Genomic DNA, 24,095 nt, shown 5'->3' on the forward strand with positions numbered 1-24,095 from the left:
AGCTACCATCGACGGTGGTTGCCGAAATCTAGCAACTATGGGTGGGTGGGGATATTTTTGTTAATTTTTAAACTTTTTTAATCTAGGGATGTTTAATGAAATTAATAAACTTAAAGGGTCTAAAGAATTAAAAAAATATAATAGTATTTCCTAAATAATTAAACAAACAGTTATTTTGGAAATAGGATTGGGAATAGGGTATGAAATAATTAACCAAACGGACCCTATAAAACCATACGTGGAACCTAGATTTTATGAAACCATGGGTTGGAACTGGTAGATTCATTAAACTTTGGGTGGGTAAATGTTGTTTACTCCAGAAATAAATTCACAAGGGGCGTTAACGGAGAATCACTAAAACCTATTAGGTCCCAACAGTAATAACAAAAATTAGGGGAAAACGTTAAATACACAAAATAAAGAGCGCCAAATGTAAAAACGAAAGATTATTAGAGTCCCTACAACAATATAGCATAATTTTAAAGTCGCCACCTTCTCTCCTCCCTCAAATTTATCGAATTTGCATCGAGACACCTCCCGATTTGCCCTACTCCGCCCCTGGTAAGATCACAAAACCCTTTAAACCTCTGCAAATTCCGATCTTTTTAGCCTTACTCATTTTTCATTTCGTTTTTATCAGTTTATCTTCATCTTCCGGTACAAAATGCTCATGCTTTGCGTATTTTTGCTGTAATTTTTAGCTTATTTCACATTTTATTCACTCATATCCAAATGGGTTTGTTGTTTGTTTTTACTTTCACTTATGTGATAATTTTTTTTAGTTAGGTTTAACTGTAAGTTATTTGTTTACTGTCGCTTTGCTTAGAAAATCTTCCAACTAAGGCAAAAATTAAACTTTTAGTTATAAAAAGAAAATACATTGTTAACCCTTAATTTGTTTTTACTCATTTATAAATGGGTTTTTTTTTTCGTTGTTTTTATTTTTATTTTTTTATTTTACACTTTCACTCGTGATATTTTACTGGGTAAGTTTGGCTGTGACCTGTTTGTTTACAGTCGCTTTGTCAAGAAAATTGTCTCGCAAAAATGAAAAACATTAAAATTCTAGTTATAAATAGAACATACATTGTTAACCCTTTAATGTGTTTTAAAAACCCCTTAAAATTTTTTTTTCATAAATTTTTTAAGTATGAAAAAGGTTGAAACTTGAATTACAGAAGACGAATTTTGGCAAGAAGGATAGAGACGAAGAGGGAAAGAAAAAATAGTTTTATTATTGTGCTATAGACAGTATCAGTCAAAATAAAGAAATTAGTTTTAGTGTTTAGGTTAATAAGTTTTTTTATCTGGTTTGCCTCGTTAGTTTTACTATTGCAGCTGTCGCCTTTAGATTAATTCAGTACACATTGAATCAACAGTTATTAGATTTCACAGTGTATTTTCTGTGCATTCACTGCAAATGGAAGAAGTTATTTTGAAACCTCTGTTGGAAGTAATAGATTTGGGACAAGAGAGTTTGCTTGTATTGTCTTGGCATCATTTGAATTGGTTGTCCAATGTTCAAGGCAATATATGGACCTTTCCTTGCAATGAAAAAAAAAATTATAATGCAATGGATATGCACAAAACAGTTATAATACTTTTCCAATGACATGTAGTATATGAATATGATATATAAAATCGTATTACTTTGGACAAGCTCAGTTTGCATTAACTCTTATGTATTCAGTATCAGGTTTAAATGATTAATTATCTATTTGGAGAGATTTATTACTTTTTACATACTGTCAGAGTAGAGACTGAGATTCATTTACTGTGGCCATTTTATTATTTTAGACAATATCACTTAATGTAGTTTATGTAGATTTCATTTATTCATTTGATTTATCTAGTTGAGCAGACTTTTAGTAGCTGAGATAACATATGCATAGCCAAATCTTGATAATACATGCCAGCTGGAATATTGGTCAATCAAAGTGCTTCGTTGTAATAGCTATGCTTTAATAGCTACAACTTATGAAGTAATCTTGTTTAAAAAGGAGAGGGCCATTTAGTATAACCTATATACTGTATATAGTTAAAATTTGAAGGCTTGTCTGGAATTTGAAAATGATTAAAATATAACCTAATGGTACCTGAGCAGCCCAATCTGTGTGTGCTTTTACACTTTCTATTATAATTTCAACCCTTACAGATCTGATGATATTTGGCAAAATATGATTAGTTAAGCCAGATGGTGGTGAATATTATAAATGTTATGTTGGAATTCAAAATTCAACTTCTTTGCTGATTTGCTGCCTGCATTTTTTCCATTAAGAGACTTCATTTTCTATTGAACTGTTGATTTTTGAGCATTGTAGTTTCTGGTACTTCTTTTACCTGCAAGTTTCCTCACATTCTCTATTTTTTCTGTTTTTACCCACTCTACCCTTTTGGGCCCTTTCACTGCATATTCTTTCTTTTCTTTCGTGTGCTAGAGAGTTGTCCTTTTGATCTAATTTTTATAAAATTTTGAGAGTTTGAATATCATATTAATATATTCAAAATTCTTTGAAATTATTGACTCATGATTATATTTTTAATGAAGGAATGATTTTGGTGGAAAATCACATGTGAACTCTGGACACAATATGGCTACAAAAGCACTTCCAGCAGGTCGTTTATCAAATGGAGAGGCTGAGAACAGTCTTCACAAAGAAGGTTTACAGAACCCACATCAAGAATTTAAAAGAAGACATGCAAATTTGGGCTCTGATGGCACCATTGCTACTCCTGATGCTGAAAATTGTACTGAGGTACAAATGGTATGAATTCAGCTGAGATGCAACTGAAGATGTAGATACGAACACTCAAGCAATGTTGTATTTGTATGTGAAACACTATATGTGTTACACATTAATAAATTTGATTGTCTGGAACTGTGATTTATGCCCAAGTTTTGAATATATTATGCATTATGTTATTTATCTGCAGAAGAAGGCAAGGGTACAGAGGGAAATGACTTTACAAGATATGTACAACCAAGACTCCTTTGATGACGACGATGAGGAAGACAGTGACTGGGAGCCCATGCAAAAGCATGTTGAGATTATGAAGTGGTTTTGTACCAACTGTACAATGGTCAACCTGGATGATATTGTGCATTGTGATGTATGTCTACCAGTATTATGCTTTTAGTGGAAATAAATTGATAATATTTGCAATTGGAAAAAAGAAAAAAAAAAAATCTGTATAACGCAATTCTGACGTTATTCTGCCATTTCATTTATCTGTTTCAAAGAATAATCGGGGCTCTGATTTGGTGCATTTCGTCCATGCAGATATGTGGGGAGCATAAAGAGTCTGGTATTCTAAGGCATGGATTTTTTGCTTCTCCTTTCCAAGATGGTCTTATGGATGTTGAATCAGAAGTTAAAGAGAAATATAAAGGTGGTTTGTTATTAGATTCTTTAGATATGGCTACTATTGTTAAGAAAACCTTTTGTCTTTTTTTTTTTTTTTTTTTGGGCTAAAAGTCTTCTGTATGGTATTTTCATTGTCATGTGGCCAAATCTTATTGAACCCAAATTTTTTTTATTGTTTTCTACCTTTTTATTTTTCTTCTTGAAATATGCCAATGAAGTTTCGTATTCAAATTATATAAATAGTTCTGGATTCTCTAGATAGGATATTGAAATTGCTTTATTGTGTTATGGGATTATTTATTTTGATTAGAAATAATGGTGTTTGTGGTTAATCATGTTGAGGGGGCATCATTTCTGTGTGGACCCTGAGCATGTTTCATTATGACTGAAGCACCGTGGGTCAACCATCTGGCATATTTTGTGTAGTAGTGGAAAAATAGAAGCTTGCACGTGTTGGCCTAATCTGTGGAATTTATCATTTACTTGTTGAGTATTAAGCCCTTATAGAGGCTATTGCAATTTTTCATCTATAATGGCCTTAGTCATTGCTTGACTATCATCAGTTTTTCATTGAACAGGACGCTCTCATTTCAAAACCAGAGTCTTTTATGCTGCACACGTCCTATGAAGCAGCTTTGATTTAATTAAATTATCTTTTTTTTTTTTTTGCGGGGGGGGACTCTGCTTAGAGCATTTAAGGTGTTGTTATCAAAGTTAAGAATACGGAAATCAGGTTTCTACTTTTCTAACCAGTATAGGCATTCAAGCCTCCATTGCTAAACCGTAAAACATCCCTTAGGTCACAGGTTTTCTAACCAGTATAGGCATTCAATTTTAAACATCTGAAATAAGTGATTGCAGTGCTATAACATTTTCTCTTACTACTACACAGACAAAATACTCGCTCGGACATAATCTACTTCATGTTCTTGCTTATAAGTTGACAATACTTTCAATCTGTTATCCAAGTTTGAAGATGGTTATCATTCTCACATATCCACCATTTGAGTATTGAACAAGTATTCCAATAATTACATATTCTATTTGACCAATGGACGAATATGCAAGCTGACGTTTCATGCTTCTTTGAGTAATAACAACGAGATTCCCTAGTATTTCGAGTGACTATATTTCTCTTTAGATATTAAGCTAATGCTATCAATATGGAATTTATCTGATCAGATATTGACTTAATATGTTGTCATATTTTATTATCCTGTGTTGATATTATGGTTTTCAACATTCTCAGTTTCTCTTTCCTTCCTCACCATGAACAAGGATATTAATATTATCCACTGGTATAATTGACATACTGCTGCCGTACTTTTTTTTTCTTTGTCTTTCCAGAATTGCGCTCAGGAGTTTCAGTCTCCAGCAGTTGCACGGCAATAGGTTTTGATGAGAGAATGTTGCTGCACTCAGAAGTATGGTTTTGTGGCTCAACATGCTTTGTTAAAACGTCTAATTGAATTGGGATTGACATGGAATTACGGTTTTTATGTAATAATATGTATGTGCATGAACATTGCAGATGATAAGTTTTGGCGGCCAAAAATTCTAAATATGGAATGATAGAATTTAATTTTTAAATCCCATATTTATTTGTATCAAAATATTTTTAATAACCTTTTCTGATGAAAATGGTAAGTTCCATAAATGGTAGCTTTCAATCTAGTGGATTCGCAATCATTGGTGGGATTCCGTCTTTTTTTTTCTCCTTGAATGGTAATGCACATTCGTTTCATGAACTTGAGATCTACAAAACTAATTCCATGGTAAATTGGTATATGGAAAAATAAAACATTTTAGAGTTCTAGAAATGCATATTATATTCAATTTCATAGTTTACATTTATTAGTATTTTGAACCTTTAAAATTTATGATACCCCATATTCTGTTTATCCATCTTTGTAAGTGGCTGGAAATTGCCTCTCTTTTAACTTTTTTCTCTTCATTTTTTTAAATATTTAAATATTTACACTCTGATCTTCTTGTTGCTTTGCTAGAGTAGGTTGAGATGAAGTCACATCCACATCCTGAAAGAGCAGACCGTCTTCGAGCTATTGCTGCTAGCCTGGCTACTGCTGGTATTTTCTTTGAAGCAAATCTATTTTATGTTAGGGAATTGATTATTGTTGAACTGGTTATCTCACCTCTTCCACTGCTTTCTGCTAATCCTTATTTCAAGTAAACATATTGACAAGCTTCAACCTCTGCAGGTATATTTCCTGGAAGATGCTATCCGATACCTGCAAGAGAAATAACGCGAGAAGAACTTAAGATGGTGAGTGGCCAATTATTAACTCAAATGGCATACTAAGGCTCTGTTGGGTATGCTTAGCCTTTACTGATATTGTTTTAGGGGTTTATGATCTGAAATCATTAAGCAGAAATGTATGGTAATGAGAGTGAGTTTGTCAGTTAGTGATATTCTGGATTGTGGCATGTCGTAGATACAATTGCAATAGCAAGTAAGGTTTTCTGTCTGTGTATTTTGTTCGAGCTGTGGTGCCATGAGAATATGTTACTTTGGTGGTCAACTTGACCATTTTATTTTCTATTCTTTTTCAAGTAGAAATATTTTATTTCTTGGGTGATAAATTTATAATATTTCTGATTTTTTAATTTGGGAATCCATAGGTTCATTCCATGGAGCAGATTGAAGCAGTTGAACTTACAAGTCATATATATGCTAGGTTTGTCAATTGACCATCTTTTATTAATCGCACTCATTGTCTTTCTTTCTCTTTCCTTCACTCAAATAAAACTGTGATCTGCTAGTAACTGTTGTTCATAATGGAAATTGATGCTTGATAGAGAAAGTTTGGTTGGCTTAGTTTTTGTAATAAGAACTTTAAGGTGGTGGATTATATCCATCTAAACTTGAAAAGATAATTAAAGTTACTGATAACTGATTCAGAGAGCTAGTCAATTGTGGTCAGTTTGTACATGTTCCACATTGTAGAAAGTATATTATATAGGTTGAGGGCATCTGTTTATATGTCTAAAAGGTTGGGGGCAATATAAATCTATTTCTAATTCAGTGGGGAGTTTAGACCTGAAGAGGAGGCGGTCAAATCTGATCTAATTTTGCCTTGTAAGATGAGGCAGTCATTTTTTAAATTGTAGTCCTTGGAATGGGTGAAGGGGAACAAGCGATGCCAGTATGATTTTATAGTGGTGAGTATCTCTCATTAGGTAGTTACTATCAAAGAGTTAGTTTGCGATAAAATTTTTTGAATTGCACAATCCCATTCCTTGATGTTGCAGTCTAGTGATCCAGGATTGAAGACTTTGAGGAAATGAGATTGGTTCCTTGGCTAACTGGCTATTCTTGATTGACAGTTACTTTACTCCTGACACATATGCTAATGAGCATTCAGCGCGTGCTGCTAGGCTTGCAGCAGGATTGTGTGCAGATCTTGCTGCAGCAATTTTTTCTGGACGTGCCAAAAATGGATTTGCTCTGGTATGAATAGTTATAGTTTGTATATATGTTGGAATCCTTACCGAATCTAGTGTTAATATTTTCTGTAAAATATTTTAATTTGTCAGGTTCGGCCCCCAGGTCATCATGCTGGTGTAAGACAGGCCATGGGATTCTGCCTCCACAATAATGCAGCAATTGCTGCATTAGCAGCTCAGGCTGCAGGGGCAAAGAAGGTTCTTATTGTTGATTGGGTAATTTTCTTCCTAGGTACTCTTGATGCTAGATTTGCTTTTATTGAAAAACCATTTTAGTCCAAAAAAAATTTAAATAGATCAAGTAGGGTTCAATAATAATATTTAAACTCTTAACATGCCTATCATGTGCAAGCCAGCTTTAATTAACATGCTTTTCATGGCTCAGGTAGAAAAAACTTTCTAATATAAACACAGACATAACTTATAATCTAATTAATATACCAAGGAGATTCACATATATGACCTCATAATCAACCTGCCCCTGACACCTACTGAGAAATCAATAATCCCAGAAGTTTAAGATGATAGGTAAGTGTTTAACAATATTGTTTAATTTGACAACACTTTACATGTCTCAAGGAGCATAATGTTGCAATCTCTTATCCATTGAAATATGTTGGAGGTTTATAGAGCTATGTGTGCATCATCACCTAGACTAGTCTTTTGGGCTAGTGTCTAGCTTATAATACAGCAGTATGAGAGTGAGTCCAGAGTGTTATCTGCTTTTTGGTCTTCTCATTTAAATGCCAAGGGCTTGAAAGGTTTTCAGGTGGGTAGGATGGGGTGAGACATGAAGAGTACGTTACATGATTGGGTGGTAGAATGTTTATCTCATATTAGGTAGAAATGTGTTAGATTTTGGGCTTAATAGGGTAAATGTTTAATATCACCTAATGTGCTAGTCTTTTCTGTTGATGGCAATGGCTCAGGTTGTAGTAACTTGTTCCAAGAGGCATGAGAATAAGAGAGAAAACCATAAGAAAGTACAAAGATATGCTAGGTGCTTTGGGACTTTCAAATAATTTTGTTTTCCTGATTACTGCAGGACGTTCATCATGGAAATGGTACTCAAGAAATATTTGAGCAGAATAAATCGGTATGTTCCATGATAATGAAATACTAATATCAGAATGGATTGTTTTTTTAAGTGTACTACCCTTTTCCATTGAATGTTTTAGTTGGTAAATGTGGAGTGGTTTTGGCTGTGCCAATTTTGTGGTTGGGATAATGAAGAATTAATTTTAATACTGTACTCTCTAGCTTGTAGAATTTTTTTTAACATTGGGCTACTGAAACCAACATGTAATTTCTATATACATTGTTGAGGTTCATAAATACTTTTCTTTTTCCTCAAATTCTGGTAAGGAATAATATGAAAAAAATTAGTGTACTGTAAGCCTTTGAGTGTTGTACTGGACTTATCCTCTCCTTCCTTTTTAACCTTTGCAATGGAATGATTCCAGCTATTGTTGTTTTGGTTCAAATTTTCACTGCTAATCCTTGGACCCATTTATAGGTTTTGTATATATCTTTACACAGACATGAGGGAGGAAAGTTTTATCCTGGTACTGGAGCTGCTGATGAGGTACTTGGTTGCTTACACAATTTTTTTTAGGCAAAATTAAAATGAAAAATCAGATAAAATGCACATTTTTATTTGTTGTTATTTGAACTACATTTTTATTTGATGATGTTATTTCTGAAGGTTGGTATTCAGGGTGCTGAAGGATACTGTGTGAACATTCCGTGGAGTCGGGGTGGAGTTGGAGATAATGATTATGTTTTTGCATTTCAGAATGTTGTTCTTCCCATAGGTTACTATCTGTATTTTATATATTTTTTTTTTTTTTGGTCAATTAAAGAAGAGATGTTCAAATTAGTATCTGTACTGTGGTTTCTCCACTCTTAAGGAACCATTATTAAAGTGGTATTTGCATGTCATCTGATTATCTTAGTGTATGGTATTGAAGAAATTTGTGTTTCAGCAGTGCCAATATTGGCCAACTGCTTATTATCATGGCTCACCAATGGTCAATTAATGGCCTTAAGGAAAAAGTATGAAGGAATATTGTTTGATATCATTGTTGTCGAGTAAAAATCTGTTAGTCAGGACTGAAAAGTGCTTTTCTGTTGCTTTTCCCTTGAGTTCATGAACACTTTTGTTAGAGGCAAGAAAGCAGAAGTCTTGGATATAGAGCTTTACTGGGATCTTTTGTTTGATTTGGAATGTGAGAAACAGTAGGTTTTTTGAAGCTAAGGGAGTGGAAAACATCAGTTTTTTGTGGGAGAGAGTTTGGTTTTTACCTTCTTCATACATCTGAATCTAATCTTGTGATGCCCATGTATTGACTTATGTGTGAGATTCTAAATATAGGTTTCAACTTATAACTGCTGCTGGTTTAGGAGAAAGCAGTTTGAATGGAAGAGTGTTGGTGGCTGTGCATAATGTTTACACTAATCTGTATGTATATTACTGGTGATCATTGGCTTAGCTTGTTGTATACTTGTAAAGCGAAAGGCAGATTCTGACCTTGTGGTGTTAGATATTTGAAATATGTTGCAGGTGCAGTTCTCTGCACTTTATTTACTTCAAATCAAATTTAATGATTCTCCAACCACATTTAATTGCAGCTTCTGAGTTTGCTCCTGATTTCACAATCATATCAGCTGGATTTGATGCTGCCAGGGGTGATCCACTGGGTTGCTGTGATGTAAGGATTTATCTGTCTAACTCTGTCCTTATCATTCCATTTTAGACCATTCAGTTATGTATCACTACTAGCTATGCTGTTGTTTCTGCTGTGCTTTTTGTGAAACTGTTCATTAAACTTTCTAAAAGGTCTAGAAAGATTAGGCAGCTCCTATTGTATTTCCCTTTTAATTGTCTTTCGCTGTTTAGAATGCCCGTAATTGAAGAAAACTTTGAATTCAATGCCTTAAAAATTCACTAGCACACAGAACTTGAAAAAGTAATTGGTTTGTGTGAGTCTGTTGTTTTTTTGGATGTCTGCATCTATAGTTTCCAAATTACCTCCATTTAAAATTTTTGATTTTGTATTTTACATAATTGTGTTGTAGGTCACTCCTGCTGGCTATGCCCAGATGACACATATGTTGAACGTTCTCTCTGGTGGCAAGTTGCTTGTTATTCTAGAGGGCGGGTTTGTAGTTTTCTCCATCTTTGGTTCTACCTCTTTATCATTAACTTAAGTGGAGTTAACATAAATATATGTACCTTTGATTTGTGGATTTACTAATAACAATGTTTATTGGCAGCTACAATCTCCGGTCAATATCATCTTCTGCTACTTCAGTGATTAAGGTCAATGTTTTTCCCAATACCTGAAAATAAACATAGTTTGAAGTAGATAGATTTTCACTTGGATATCTTGCAACCTTCTATTGCCAACTCAAAATCTTTCACTTCACCAGATTTTTTTTTTTTCTTTTTTTTTTGTATTCCTTTTTAAGCGAATGTCACTTAATAGGTTGGGGACTATATGAGAAGTTAGTGTATTTGAAATAACATGTGCTATGCAGATAACTTGTTCCGCTATTCCAAAGCAATAGTGTTTTTCCTGTCTTGGGAATACACGAGTTTTGTCATACTTTCTGTTCACTGATGCGAGTGTCTCTAGTTCGTGATTTCTTTCATAATGCTATATATATTTTTTTTTGACATGATGACTTGGTAATAAAGGTACTGCTGGGTGAAAATCCTGGATGCGAATTGCACCACTGTGCTCCTTCTAAAGCTGGCCTACAAACGGTTCTGGAAGTTCTGAAGATTCAGATGAACTTCTGGCCTACTCTGGCACCACACTTTACAAAATTGCAGTCACAATGGGAAATATATGCTTCTAAAAGCAAAAGTAAGGAATTTGTTTTCAAGCTTCTCTCGTCATTTATGTGTTTACAGTCCAAGTTTAGTTTGTATTCTTGTTTTATACCTTTCATTTTGTTGGATCCCTTACATATGATTCCTTGGCTTGCAGAAAAACAAATTAAAAAGGTACGGCGGGCTGAAGCACCAATATGGTGGAAATGGGGTAGAAAAAGGTTATTGTACAATATTCTTAAAGGGCATCTTCGTGTAAAATCCAAGGGATATTAACTGACTTGAGGTTGTCATCTTCATGTATCCCTTTTATCCTGTAATTTTGTGCATTTTGTATACCAGTTAGGTTCGCCATGATGTTTTAGTGGCATAGGATTTCTTCATGCATCAGTTTGAGAACAACCGTTGTTTTGATCTTTTATTAAATCCTATTGTGACTTGGACGAGAAGTTGAGGAAATCCCTTGGCCTTTACTCTTTTCTGCTCACTGGTTGAAGGTTTCATATCATTACTTATTGATGTCTGTAAGTCCCTAGTTGTGTAAAATTTTTCTCAACGACCTGCATCTCATGATTCTCAATTCCCGTAATGTTGATGTCAGCTGGAATTTCGGTAACTCATTTGATTAGATTTTGATGTCCATCCGCATTAGATTTTTCATTAATGTGTTCCTTCGATTCTGAATTTTGAAAAAGGAGCATGCAATAAATTTACAAACTCTAAGAGACTGCCTTGGCTTGAGTACATTATGAACAAACTTTAATTAGATAGACTGTTTTATTAAAGATTATTTGAAACTTAAAAAAAAGAAAAAAAAAAAAAAATCTATAGCTTCTAATTATGAACGAATTTCAAGCTCCCACGAATTTTCAATACTTTTCTCTTAGTTTCACTTTCACCAACCTCCTCCAAAACTAAAACTGCAAACTGATTTACATGAGAGAAACGGTACTGTTATTGGTGCATTGCCGGTGGTGGTGCCATTGGATAAGCCAACGGAACAACATAAGGAGGATGAGGATGAGGGTGAGGATGATGGCCTGGAGGAGGAAGCATAACTGGAGTCCCAACAGCAGAAGCCATATGCCCAGGAGTTGGAATTGGGTGGCCAACAGGAGCTCCATACATTCCCAAACCAGGCATATGCGGCTGACCCCCCCTGTGCTTCACCGATGCCCCCATTGCCGGACCCCCTCCTGGGTTTGTGTTTCCCTGTTGACCTGTTATAGGAGCTTGATGATGATGATGATGAGACGACACCTCCCCATTGTTCACACTTGTTATATCATGAATGCTCGACCTCCTCCTGTCTCTGTTCATCGAGTTCAACCGTATGAAATACTTTTGTGCATGGCTAGCCACCTGTGTTGGAGTTCTTGATATCACAAAGTTTCTTGAAATGCTTCTCCAATCCCCTTTCCCAAATTTGTCCAAACCAAGTAGAAATAACCTGTCAAACAGATAAAGGATAAAAGAGTAAGCTCTCCAATTTCTGCAAAAAAATCTGACCCAGAAACAAAACAGTTTTCAGAGAACCATGAATCTTAATTGTCGAAAAGAAAAAAAAAAAGCCCCATAAAAGTCAGTGACAGTTAAAGACAGTTAAAAAAAAATTGACCAAAAATGGAAACTTTAATGAACAATAACTAAACAAAAGATACCTATGTTCTTCTTCTGTCCATGGAATTCCTTTCCTCCTTTCTTGGTCAGACCTCGAGCCTCCTTTGCCTCCATGCCCACTTGACTCATGGCTTAGGCCTTTGAACCCACTTCCATAACCACAATTTGATCTCTTATCTCCATTCACTGAGCCTGAAAAGCCATGAAAATCCTTACTTGATGAAGATGTTGCCAACGTTGCACCGTCTAATTCTCCTATATAATTTGGTAGAGGCACGTGTCCGGCCTCTATTGCCTGCACATCCTCCATTAACAACTGGTAATGTTGCTTTAATTCTTCAATAGTTTTAGTAGGAAGCATTGAAGCAATCTTTTGCCATTGCTCTTCTGATGATGATGGTGAGGAGGAGTCTTCTTCACTTGTGGTGCTACTAGTACTAGTATTCCAATGCATTGCTATGGCGTTTTCAAAAGCTTTTTCTTCCTCTCTACTCCAAGAAGAAACTGAATTATTGGACATGGTGCTTTTGTCTTTTGTTTTTGTGTTTGTGTTTTGCAAAAATGTTTTTAAAGTTATAGTTGTGTTTTGTTAAGTTATGGTGGTGAAAATGTGAAATGGGTTTCAATTTAATGTCAATTGTTTTGTGTTAATGTGTGGGGCTTTGGTGGCTTTGTTTTATTGGGAAAAGAAAGAGAAGGGGTGCGCAGGATAAAGACGGGTGTGTGTGAAGAATTGATTGATGAGGACCACTATACTATGTATGGTTATGGTAATCCGTCATGCTCATCTCAAAAATCATATTAATAATTAATAAATACACCACCCTTTTTTCTCTTTTCATAATTAAAAAGTACAATATGTACACTTATTATACATTTATTGTAAATAGTATAGTTTGAATTTGGGTTATATATATTTATTATTTGTGTTGAATTTACAAAGTGGGGAATGATGGTGGATGGGAAAAGAGAATCTTGGCAATGACAACAACCTTTATCACATTCACATGCAATCTTGTATTGGTCCTTTCTTTTTCCATACGCGCATTCTTTTCACTTGCTTCTCTTTTTCTTCATTACAACCATTGTTTTAAAACCCGATCCGGCTCGGTCGATTGAACGAGTTGAATCAAGACCCAAGGCTTTCACCGAACTAGGTTATCAATTTTCCTATTCACTCAAAACCTTATAAATTAGGATGATAATTGACAAACAATTGAAGACTGAGATGTTGAGATTTTTGAAGATGAAGGGTCGGTGAATGCCATGATGACGATGGAGGTGATTTTCGTTGAGTGAATCAGTCGAAAATCGAAAAAAATCAGCGGGGGCAACAGTCGGCTTTTGTCAACAATTGGCAAGGCGAATGAGGGGTGAGATGAGATGGGTTTTGGTCAAGAGACTGAAGGGAGTATTTTCGTAGTAATGGGGAGAGTTGTCGACGCTAGCGATGGTGAGATCTGGCTTGGGTTGTCGACGTCGGTGTCGGTGAGATCTTGCCAAAATTGGTTAATTTCGGTCAGATCTTTCATAGATTTTCTAAGGAATGGGCTCAACGGATGATTGAAATTGTATTTGGTGTGTCGACCGCTGATTTGTATTTGGGGTGTGTTTGCTAAATTGCAAACTTGTAAGGGCTTAACTACTTTTAGGGGCATATTTGTTAAATTTTAAACTTTTTGACATCCAGTTTGATCGGCTGGTCAAACTGGTTAACCCGGGACCTAACAACTTTACCGAGTTTCACCTCGAATTGATTATTAAAACTTTGATTATAACACAAACACCCTTTTTTTTATTTTCTATCACTCTCTCACACTTTTATGAACTTTTTAAGCTTTCAAACACTATAAAACTTAGGATTAAACCTAGAAAATCAATAAAATTTCCTTCCATCTTCGATACTATTATCAATGGTCAATAATTTGTTTCAAAGAAACTCACAATTAAAAATTATATTCATATATAGTTTAGAAAAGGTTATCATCAACCAATCCTATGCGAGTGGAAAGCACGCGCTTAAGAAGAAAGTGGAGGAGCCGACTTTGTAATTTTGATTGAAATGTCTTGTCTTGTCTCATCTACGTGGCCAATTCTCCATTTCTAGTTTTGGGTAAAATTGCGCCACTTATAATTCCTCTACGATTTGGCCTTATTTCCTCTTTCAAAAAAATTAGTAAAGTAATGTTTAATTATATGAAGAATAAAATAATATTAACTATTCAAATTTCGGCTCAAAACTTGATACAAAGTTCTGTTAACGAGTGTTTATAATTATAACATCATTTAAAAAAAACATATTTAGCATTTAGTTACAAGATTATGACCAACTTAAGATAATATGGATAGATGCATGGTCTCATATTTAATTTTTGTTCTAAATATTATAATTTAAATAAAAAGTTATAACAGTATGTTACTATGTTAATCTCTTTCAAAAATTAATCAAAATACATATAAGTTAATTCGGATATCTTAGTTTTAATTAAATAAAAAAAAAATTATTTATTTATTTAATGCAAGCCATTCCAAGTCTTTAAACTTGCTTTTATTGGTCAACTTAAAACTTTGATGGAATAAATTTGTCTGCATTCTAATCAAATGATTATGACCCAGTGACCCACCAAAGAGGTAATATTATTATTATTATTATTATTATTAGTATACATGAGGGTGATAGGTGAACATATTTAAATCTTTAATGAGTTTCAAAAATTAAAAAAAAAAATAGAAATGACAGAAATGTATTAATTCAAAATAAAGAGATGAAATACAATGATTACCTATTTTCACAATCACATTTTCTACACTTTTCCTTACCAATTGAATTCCGCCACTCACATCTATATCATAAATTATTTATTTTACATAAACCTATGAAAAAAATACACATTGTGAGAATTATATAACTACATAAAGAGTTTATGTTAATTAAAGAATCCTATGTATACTATTATCATGATTAATAAAACAACTTTCATATCCAGTTGCAAATTGATTGATCACGCCTGGAAATTGACTCACACTTCACACCATTATATTAGTATTGTTATCAAATATTATAAATACTAATATGAGTTAACTACTTTTTCTCACCCAAATAATGGTTTAATAACACTTTCCCACCTACAGACTTTTAAAATACCACTTTTTCACCCCAAAAAATACACTTTCCGATTCGGCTACGAACGGAAAGCAACTCGTTCCATGATGTTAGAGCTTTTAAAAATGGGAGGCCGATAAATCTTTTGGTTGTAAAAAGTTAAATTTTGGTGGTCGTGATTGGTCGAAATTTGACTTTGGAGGGGCAAATGCGAAAACCCTAATCGCTCGGTTGCCAACGATTGGCAAGATCGATGGAAATAAGGTTTGAGAGGTTTGGGTTAGTGATAATTAGGAAATAGAATGATGGTAGTGTGGAGTAGCAATGATGCCGGAATTGGTTGGCTATTAGCTGGATAAGTAATGTTATACTTACAACTGAGTCATACAACTATGCATACAAATAGACAAAAAACATAGGACAAAGTAGTCATTTTACTTAAATTTTACTCTTTGTAAAGAATAATATTACTCTCATACAACATTATGTGACAAGATATGATTGAGTGAAAGTTTAATTTTAACTTTAAATTAGCCAATCATATCTTGCCACGTAATATTGTATAAAAAATATTGTATGAAAATGATGTATGTGTAATATTACTCTTTTGTAAAAATTTTATCTATTTGTATGTTGATTGTATATCTAAGTTATAAATATAACATTATTCTTAACAGAATAGGTGAAAAAGTGTCATTAAAAGATGGAAAAGTGATATTTTAAAAGTACGTAGGTGAAAAAAAGTAATTAAACCATTATTTGGATGGGAAAAGGTCATTTACTAGTATTAATATATTAAAAAAAAAAAAAATTAATACCTAATAATATTATAAGTTTTAATATATTAAAAAGAAAGCATAAACTTGTTTTCGGTTTAAGTGACCAATCATAGAAAGGCGAGGAAGAAAAGGACCCACCAGAATTTACAGTGAATGGAAATCAAAGATATAAATATGATTGAAAACAGGAACATTTTCAAGAATGTCACCTTCAAAAAATAAATCTATCATACTAGATATAAGACTTCATCTCATTGTGGTCCATCTACACCTTGTCAATCAAGGATGGAATCTAATGAAAACCCTATATGTGAAAAAGTAAATTTCAGAATCTATTGCAATTTGCTTTTGCAGATTTTAGTAAGAGGAAAATTTCACCTATCATTAACATGAAAAAGTCTTTCTTACAATACTTGTATTTACGACCGATAGTATCAGTAAGAAAATAAGTATGAATGGTAAAATTTTAGAGGTTGTTAGAAAGTAATTCTTCCATGAATCTTGCTCATCGCTTGCTGGATTAATGAAAAAAATTCAATGAATAGACCAAAGTTTCCTTCCCCTATTCCTTTCTGACAAAATCTGGAAAAACAAATCAAAACCCAACTGCAAATATTGAAAACAATTTTACATGACAAAAACCAAAACCGGGAGTTCTGCCTGGCATGATCATACAACAGTTGTAGCTTTGCAGACAGTTCCCTGAGGTTGAAACAACATGAATCTTCAACTTTTCATAAAATGGAAAAATGCCAATGCACCATGAGGAGTAATCTAATCAACTTGTAGTTTTACAATGTTATCTCAGACTCAGAAGTGCGCAGGAGGAGTGTGATTCAAGATACAGATAGTGATTCTCACATATCTGGAAAATGACACAGGATCAAGCGAATTCTATTAAATTGCTTGTCGTTAAGGTGAGGAAAAAGTATAATCATTGTGAGAGGATAATAGTCTCACCTAGATGAAAAATTGTGCCTAAAATTGGAGAAATACTCCCATGCCTGGTAATTAAGGATGCTACAATATAACTACAGATGGTCCAATCCTTTGGAAGTATGAGACAACACTCTATACCTGAAGCCACCTCAATTGTAGCGGTTCCTCACATAATACATTAATGAAGCAGATGGTGCTACCTTGACTTGAAAGTGGGGCAGGCAGGAAGTTTTATCAGCTCTGGACTTGTAAAAAGGCTGCCCTCTGTGGGTTCATAAGCAGAAGCTGCTGCACATCCTTAGGAAGAACATTGAACACTGCCTGTAAATCTCCCGTCAGCTTCTGACAAATCGTTGCAGAATCATCAGCAGCCCATCCAGATTTCTGCAACTGAAAATTACATTTAACAAGTAAAAATACTGCTATTGAATAACGTTACCCATTTCATGACATGTACATATGTGTTCAGGCATGAATCATAAAGCATAAAAAATATCATAAGTACACAAATTTCAGTATCCAGTCAGAGCATTGTTTTCAATCAGGTTTCCCATTCATCAAATACTTGAGATGATACAGAGTTTTAGTATCAAGACAGAGAGAAGAAAACGTTTTCAGCAACTTCAGAGTTCATTTTTCAAAAATAATAACTTCCTTTTGGCATTTTTGAATTTTTTTTCATACTTGAAAGACAATGTTTCACAAAAATGTTTTCCAAATCTTATTACCAAACTTTTTTTTGGATTACAAATATGAAAAACACAACCACAAAACAGTGTAAACAGCAACAAAGGTTTTGGAAATGAACCTTTATCTGAAATGCGTCATTGCAAGTCAGATAAATCTAAGAAAACTACTACTGCAACAGCCTGTTGCCCATCTCACATTCGTTAGAAATCTCTGCTTTTGATAAGCCCTCATTTGGAACACTTTTGAGGGTTTTTGATAAGAGTAAAAAGTGGTAATACTATACTAAAACTCTTTCAGTTACGGACTTTTTGCTTTCCGACTTTTCCAGCTTCAAAAAAACATTCAGTTTTCATTTATCTTTATCATTCCTTTCCAACCCTAATCAAAAGAAACAACATCTCCAAAAAGAAATTTGCAGAAACCTGATTGTCATGTAAGCACAAGGAAGATAATTAGAGGAGAGTGTTCAACAAACAATGTATCAATGAGTCAGCCTAACATTTATAATTTAGATGAAATTCAGTACAAATATATTAATCCTTCTTGAACTCAGCCATAATTCTCTAATCCCTGTTGAGGCACATTATTAGAGGAAAGAGCCCTTTATAACCCTATAAATGCTACAACAATCTTTACTCAATCACCTTTTCCTTTGTACACTATCTTTAATGCAATAACAGTTGAAACTTGACCTGTTCCTCCCCAGACCATATGAGTTCTGGTGTAACAAAATCAGTTTTAGGCAGTATTGTTTACAGATTTTTTAAAAATATAGGTTCTCTCTTGAAAAATGGAAAATTCTTTCAGGTAAATATTCATAGATAGAGCAACAGCTTCTAAAAAAAAGGTTCAACCAAACAGAAATCGGCATTTTATTCTGAAGAAAGAGAAATTTACCTGCATTTCTTCAGTAAGATGCCTCTCAATAGCATTGAATGAATCAACAATTTCCAACTCAGACATTTTAGAAATTAGCTGCTGTATGTCTGTCCTCATTCTTGCCAGCCTCCACAGTCTATTCTGTTCTTGTTCTGCAGCAGCACGTCTTCTTTGAAACCATGGCATAAAGTTTGGTCCTTCCAGAAACTTCCTGAGAAGAAACATAAAGCATCTCAAAAGCAAAAAATAAAAAGACAAATTCACCGATGTATATAGAAGGAAGACAAAATTGAAGTGAAGAGCACTATACGTGAGAAAATAAACAGATAGTAAATTATCCAAATGACAAGAAGGCTAACTACCTGTATAAGTCCAGCCAATTGGATCTCATTCGCTTTGACAGAAACTTTCCAACACCTCTAGCTGATAAGCTTGAAAGAAATTCATCAGCAATAAATAAAGGGAGAGGGGGAGGATCAGCATATGGACAAGATCCTTCAGAAGGTGCGGTAGTCCGAAAAAATGGACCAAAAGGAGCCAAAAAGTTGGTAGTGAGCTCCAAGAAATGCCGACGCAATATCTCATTGTTCACGACTGACATCGACTCCTCAACCCTTGGTGACAGCCCAGCATCAATAAGCCTATTCAAGATAGAAGTATCAGGCTTAGTTGTTGCTGCATAACTGCTCCAAATGGCTTCCTTATGTTCTGTCATGAGACAAAGAGGACCATCTCTCCTCAACTTCACAGCATTCAACAAATTTGAAGGAGAAAACTTCTTTAGGGAGAGCTGTTGAAGACCAAACCCTTCAGGTCTACCAGAAAATTTGCCAGTAGACGTCCTGCTGGCAAGTGCACCCCGGTTTGAATTAGGAGTAGGGCTTCCAACCGATACAATGTGGGGAATATTACGAAGAGCTTTAAGGAAAAAAAGATTTGTCACACCCAAAACCATAGGAGGGAAAGTGTCCCCCTCTTGAAGTGAATTCAAATGAGCAAATTCTGGATCATGGATAGTAAAATAAGGCCTAAAATCAATACTACAAAGCAATGGGGCTATTAGACTTACAAGACTAGCAACAGCCTCACAACATTGGGGAGGAGTTGGAGCTATGATAAGAATGGGTTCACCAATAAGTAACAACTCCCATAACACCCAAAGCTGCAATAGAAGGCCCCGAAATGTCCCAAATAGATCTGAATCATGAAAAAGACCTTGTGGAACTGACTGATTGTTAGGAAGAAAAGGTGCCATTGGGGAAACTGACTCTTCAAACAATATTCCACCTTCCAACGGCAAGCTATGCGAAGGTGGCAAGTTCACCTTAAGCATGGCATTCCCAATAGGAAGCTCCATTAACTTACCAGGTACAGGTGAAGGCCACATTGAAACATAAGCAGCAATATGTTCAACAGCTTTCTTTCCGATGTCAAAATACAAGGGCCCCATGATTTGTAACAGTGGTCTAAACACACCAGAAAAAGGCCTGCGAGATAATATCACCACAGATTTTTGTTCCCCACCTCGTTTTAGCCTCTCGTCATGCCTTTGCCTATTAAACACATAACCATACAAATATTTGGTATCTTCTCTATTGTTTCTACTTTTTGAATTTTTAGGTACTTTCTCCTTTGGGATCGTTGGCAACATATTGTCATCAACTCTGGTTATCTCAGATGAAGTCACATTTCCCTGAGGACGATTTTTCTGCCTTTGGAACCGGAAAAAGAATATGCAATCGTGTATACTTGAGCGGTTTTGGTTCTGGGAAATGGAATCCGGAAATGAACTAAAAGCAACCTCAAGCTCCTCATCTTGCGTAAGACAACCAGGTGGGTAACACTCTTCAATGAGCTGGCCTTGTTCGAGATCAAACCGAATAATGCAAAAGGCAACAATCCATCTTTGCAAAGCTTCCGGGTCAGGCTTTAAACCAAGCTCTGGCTTCACAGAAAACGACGGTGACCGACTCATATCCACGGATCTTTCATCAATCAAAAATTCCAACCCTCATCATCTTCACCGACCATTTCCAATAAAACCTCCATGAGTTTTCACTTATCAAAGTACACCAAATCTAAGCACACTAAGCTGATTTTCCACTAAAACTCAACTCCGCTATTCTCTTCAAAACTTGAAGTGAAATAATCAAAACCTCCATGAGTTTTCACTTATCAAAGTACACCAAATCTAAGCACACTAAGCTGATTTTCCACTAAAACTCAACTCCGCTATTCTCTTCAAAACTTGAAGTGAAATAATCAAAGCCTAACAAACAAAACCCAGAAAAATATATTCATGTCAAGATAAAAAGAGCAAGCACCAAGGCTATCAAGTTATAAAACTACAGCAACGCTCAGTTTGGTTGCTAAGAAAATGTAGGAAAAAAGCTGAAACACTAAATTTCAAATCTTAAAGATTCACCTTTTAACTCAGCTAAGCTTTATGCAACTATCTAACTTTTAGTTCAAAATTACTTTTCTTTAAAAGTTATTGCATTCGAAACCACTAAAACTGATTCAACACCATATATTTTCTTTCCTTTTCTTTTCTTTTCCCTCATTTTCCCAGCAACCGAACAAGCTGAAAACAAAAAACAAAATCACAAAATTCAATAAGATCTACAAATGGGTATATAAAAACTTGCCTCAAACAAAGAACCCACGAAGCAATTGTTGCAGAAACCAATCTGGATCACCGAGAAATGAGCACCCAATTGGCGGCCAAGAAGCAAGAAGAAGTAGTTGGGTTGGATGTAATTATACGAATTGGATGAAACTTAACTTGAGGAGTATCCAAATGGTGATGTAATTACAAAGATTTCACTGTGAAAAATGTGTCAAATGTTGTTGCTTTCGAATCGATGTTCTTTGCTTATTCTTCTATAATGGGAAACGACAAACGAGGCTGGTAACTATATCTGGAAATTATAAAATTATTTTGTTCTCTCCGGTTAGGTTGGCTGCAGATGATACTCGTAGCCCTTATGATCTTGCCACGTCTGTGATTTAATAAATTATATGGCCATTTATTCAATTTAAATAGAAGAAAATCTCGTTTGAAATAAATTTGATTAAATTTTGGAGATGAGATTGTTGATGAATTTTAATAACTCTAAGAATGATCTTTAAAATGATTAACCTAATTTAATTTTATTAAAGCCTTACAGAGGTCATTATTATATTCCAAATCATTATAAACTTATGTTAATTATTAAATAAGAAAGAGATAGATAGTGAAAGCATTCTATATTTCTATATTTGTATTTCTCCATACATGGTAACAAAATCCAAAAGCTTCTTGTGATTTTATTTTATTGATGTGTGACAACTGTAATTTGAATTGATTGAGCTAGCAAAGAGATCCATTTCGGGGATTTGGTTTGAATATTATTATATTTGTTGTTAGTTATATTACTAAAATATGAGATTTTAAGATCAAATGAATAAATCTCATAAGATTGGTTGTCGCAATTTCTTTTCTAATACTGGAAGAAATAAATCAGCCTTTAGAATAAACACAGCCTTGAACAAAAATGGACACAAAAGAATGAGTAAAAAGACTTTTTTCCACCTAACTTAATGTGACATTTTTTCCATCTACAGATTTCAAAAATATCATTTCATTATCTAAATTTATATTTCGTTTCTGATTTTGACATCACCACATACCACCGTCATTTTCTTTCTCGATCATCACTCACTAAAACCCTTCAAACCCTACTCTCGTTGATCCCATCAATTGACGGTAATCGATCGATTAAGATTTATGCAACCACTCCTACCAGTCAAATTCTGAGCAAGTCCAACCACCAAAATCCATCTTTATACTACCAAAAGACTCATCAGTTTTCCCTCTTCAAAAGCTTTAACAATCTGAACTAAGTTTATTTTTTGTTCGCCGTCAAAATATAAACTTAGACAGTAAAATAGCATTTTAAAAATCTATGAGTGAAAAATGTCATTAAGCCATTATTTGGGTGGAAAAAAGTCTTTAACTCTAAAATAATTGATTAAACAATGATTGGTAGAACAATAACATAAAAAATATACTAATAAAAGCATCTTCAAATGACTCTTTATATGACCCAAAATCTTTATTATAAAGAGTATCCATAAAAACAAAAGTTCAACAGACTCTTTACCCTTTAAAGAGTCAAATTTCATTCTCTATATTAATTTTAATTAATAAACTACAAGTTTTTATGCATTTTATTTATTAATTTTCTCACCCATTAAGTATTTTTCTTGAAAAAAAAAAAAAAAAATCCTCATTAAATTTAAAGAGTTTTTGTTCTTTATATTTAAAAATTAATAAAAATGCTCTTTACTTATATGAAATATGCTCTTTAAAATAAAAAACATCGTTAGAGATACTCTAACAGTCAATAATCAATATAAAGCTTTCATATTACCTCTCTATCATTCAATTTGTTACCAATCAAGTTACAAGTCTTATGATCGATGTTACCAGGATCGTTCTTTCAATTACTCACAAAAATTCTATATAAAAAACTCTCCAAGAATATAATTAAAATGCCCATCACAACTGAAATGATTATTAGATTCAAGAGGGAGAGGAGGAGGAAGACGAACTGTAATGGCCTAGTGAAGCTAATGAATACAGTGATCACTAAGTCAATATNCTAAGCACACTAAGCTGATTTTCCACTAAAACTCAACTCCGCTATTCTCTTCAAAACTTGAAGTGAAATAATCAAAGCCTAACAAACAAAACCCAGAAAAATATATTCATGTCAAGATAAAAAGAGCAAGCACCAAGGCTATCAAGTTATAAAACTACAGCAACGCTCAGTTTGGTTGCTAAGAAAATGTAGGAAAAAAGCTGAAACACTAAATTTCAAATCTTAAAGATTCACCTTTTAACTCAGCTAAGCTTTATGCAACTATCTAACTTTTAGTTCAAAATTACTTTTCTTTAAAAGTTATTGCATTCGAAACCACTAAAACTGATTCAACACCATATATTTTCTTTCCTTTTCTTTTCTTTTCCCTCATTTTCCCAGCAACCGAACAAGCTGAAAACAAAAAACAAAATCACAAAATTCAATAAGATCTACAAATGGGTATATAAAAACTTGCCTCAAACAAAGAACCCACGAAGCAATTGTTGCAGAAACCAATCTGGATCACCGAGAAATGAGCACCCAATTGGCGGCCAAGAAGCAAGAAGAAGTAGTTGGGTTGGATGTAATTATACGAATTGGATGAAACTTAACTTGAGGAGTATCCAAATGGTGATGTAATTACAAAGATTTCACTGTGAAAAATGTGTCAAATGTTGTTGCTTTCGAATCGATGTTCTTTGCTTATTCTTCTATAATGGGAAACGACAAACGAGGCTGGTAACTATATCTGGAAATTATAAAATTATTTTGTTCTCTCCGGTTAGGTTG

General features: G+C 34.1%; 3 protein-coding genes across 4 annotated transcripts; 1 reads left to right on the plus strand and 2 right to left on the minus strand.

The window, feature by feature from the left end:
* The first annotated feature begins 2,895 nt into the window (after window positions 1–2,895).
* Window positions 2,896–11,127, plus strand: LOC116146892 (histone deacetylase 15). The gene is made up of 16 exons (XM_031432330.1): window positions 2,896–3,111; window positions 3,282–3,390; window positions 4,713–4,789; window positions 5,377–5,452; window positions 5,585–5,649; window positions 6,006–6,061; window positions 6,711–6,834; window positions 6,921–7,046; window positions 7,876–7,926; window positions 8,347–8,415; window positions 8,536–8,644; window positions 9,462–9,541; window positions 9,909–9,991; window positions 10,107–10,152; window positions 10,531–10,702; window positions 10,826–11,127. Exons 1-16 carry the CDS (start codon window positions 2,911–2,913, stop codon window positions 10,942–10,944), a joined length of 1,563 nt encoding a protein of 520 aa, XP_031288190.1. The 5' UTR covers window positions 2,896–2,910; the 3' UTR covers window positions 10,945–11,127.
* Window positions 11,128–11,398: 271 nt separating this feature from the next.
* On the minus strand, window positions 11,399–12,885 carry LOC116146889 (transcription factor MYBS1). The gene is made up of 2 exons (XM_031432326.1): window positions 12,330–12,885; window positions 11,399–12,118 (listed from the first exon to the last, which is right to left on the minus strand). The coding sequence occupies exons 1-2, from the start codon at window positions 12,806–12,808 to the stop codon at window positions 11,623–11,625; spliced, it is 975 nt and encodes a 324-aa protein (XP_031288186.1). The 5' UTR covers window positions 12,809–12,885; the 3' UTR covers window positions 11,399–11,622.
* Window positions 12,886–16,755: 3,870 nt separating this feature from the next.
* On the minus strand, window positions 16,756–21,317 carry LOC116146888 (protein DENND6A). Of its 2 annotated transcripts, none has more exons than XM_031432325.1 (4): window positions 20,835–21,317; window positions 19,041–20,721; window positions 18,697–18,889; window positions 16,756–17,493 (listed from the first exon to the last, which is right to left on the minus strand). In XM_031432325.1, the coding sequence occupies exons 2-4, from the start codon at window positions 20,651–20,653 to the stop codon at window positions 17,344–17,346; spliced, it is 1,956 nt and encodes a 651-aa protein (XP_031288185.1). In that variant the 5' UTR covers window positions 20,654–20,721; window positions 20,835–21,317; the 3' UTR covers window positions 16,756–17,343. The 2 variants fall into 2 exon arrangements, with proteins under 2 accessions (XP_031288185.1, XP_031288184.1); XM_031432324.1 differs by having other exon boundaries at window positions 16,756–17,499; window positions 20,835–21,316.
* Window positions 21,318–24,095: the final 2,778 nt, after the last annotated feature.

Source organism: Pistacia vera, unplaced genomic scaffold (assembly GCF_008641045.1).
Source record: "Pistacia vera cultivar Batoury unplaced genomic scaffold, PisVer_v2 Contig484, whole genome shotgun sequence".
Classification (NCBI taxonomy): Eukaryota; Viridiplantae; Streptophyta; class Magnoliopsida; order Sapindales; family Anacardiaceae; genus Pistacia; species Pistacia vera.

Bases quoted from the DNA above. Each gene is read 5' to 3' on its own strand.
- LOC116146892 (XM_031432330.1), top strand. From the start codon at position 2,911: ATGCATTATGTTATTTATCTGCAGAAGAAGGCAAGGGTACAGAGGGAA. The intron at 3,391-4,712 runs GTGGTTTGTTAT...TTGTCTTTCCAG, and splicing joins AGTTAAAGAGAAATATAAAG to AATTGCGCTCAGGAGTTTCA. The intron at 5,453-5,584 runs GTATTTTCTTTG...CAACCTCTGCAG, and splicing joins TGCTAGCCTGGCTACTGCTG to GTATATTTCCTGGAAGATGC.
- LOC116146889 (XM_031432326.1), bottom strand. From the start codon at position 12,808: ATGTCCAATAATTCAGTTTCTTCTTGGAGTAGAGAGGAAGAAAAAGCT. The intron at 12,119-12,329 runs GTATCTTTTGTT...TCTGTTTGACAG, and splicing joins TGGACAGAAGAAGAACATAG to GTTATTTCTACTTGGTTTGG.
- LOC116146888 (XM_031432324.1), bottom strand. From the start codon at position 20,653: ATGAGTCGGTCACCGTCGTTTTCTGTGAAGCCAGAGCTTGGTTTAAAG. The intron at 18,890-19,040 runs GTAGTTAGCCTT...GTTTCTTCTCAG, and splicing joins AATTGGCTGGACTTATACAG to GAAGTTTCTGGAAGGACCAA. The intron at 17,500-18,696 runs GTAAATTTCTCT...TGTAATTTTCAG, and splicing joins ATCTTACTGAAGAAATGCAG to TTGCAGAAATCTGGATGGGC.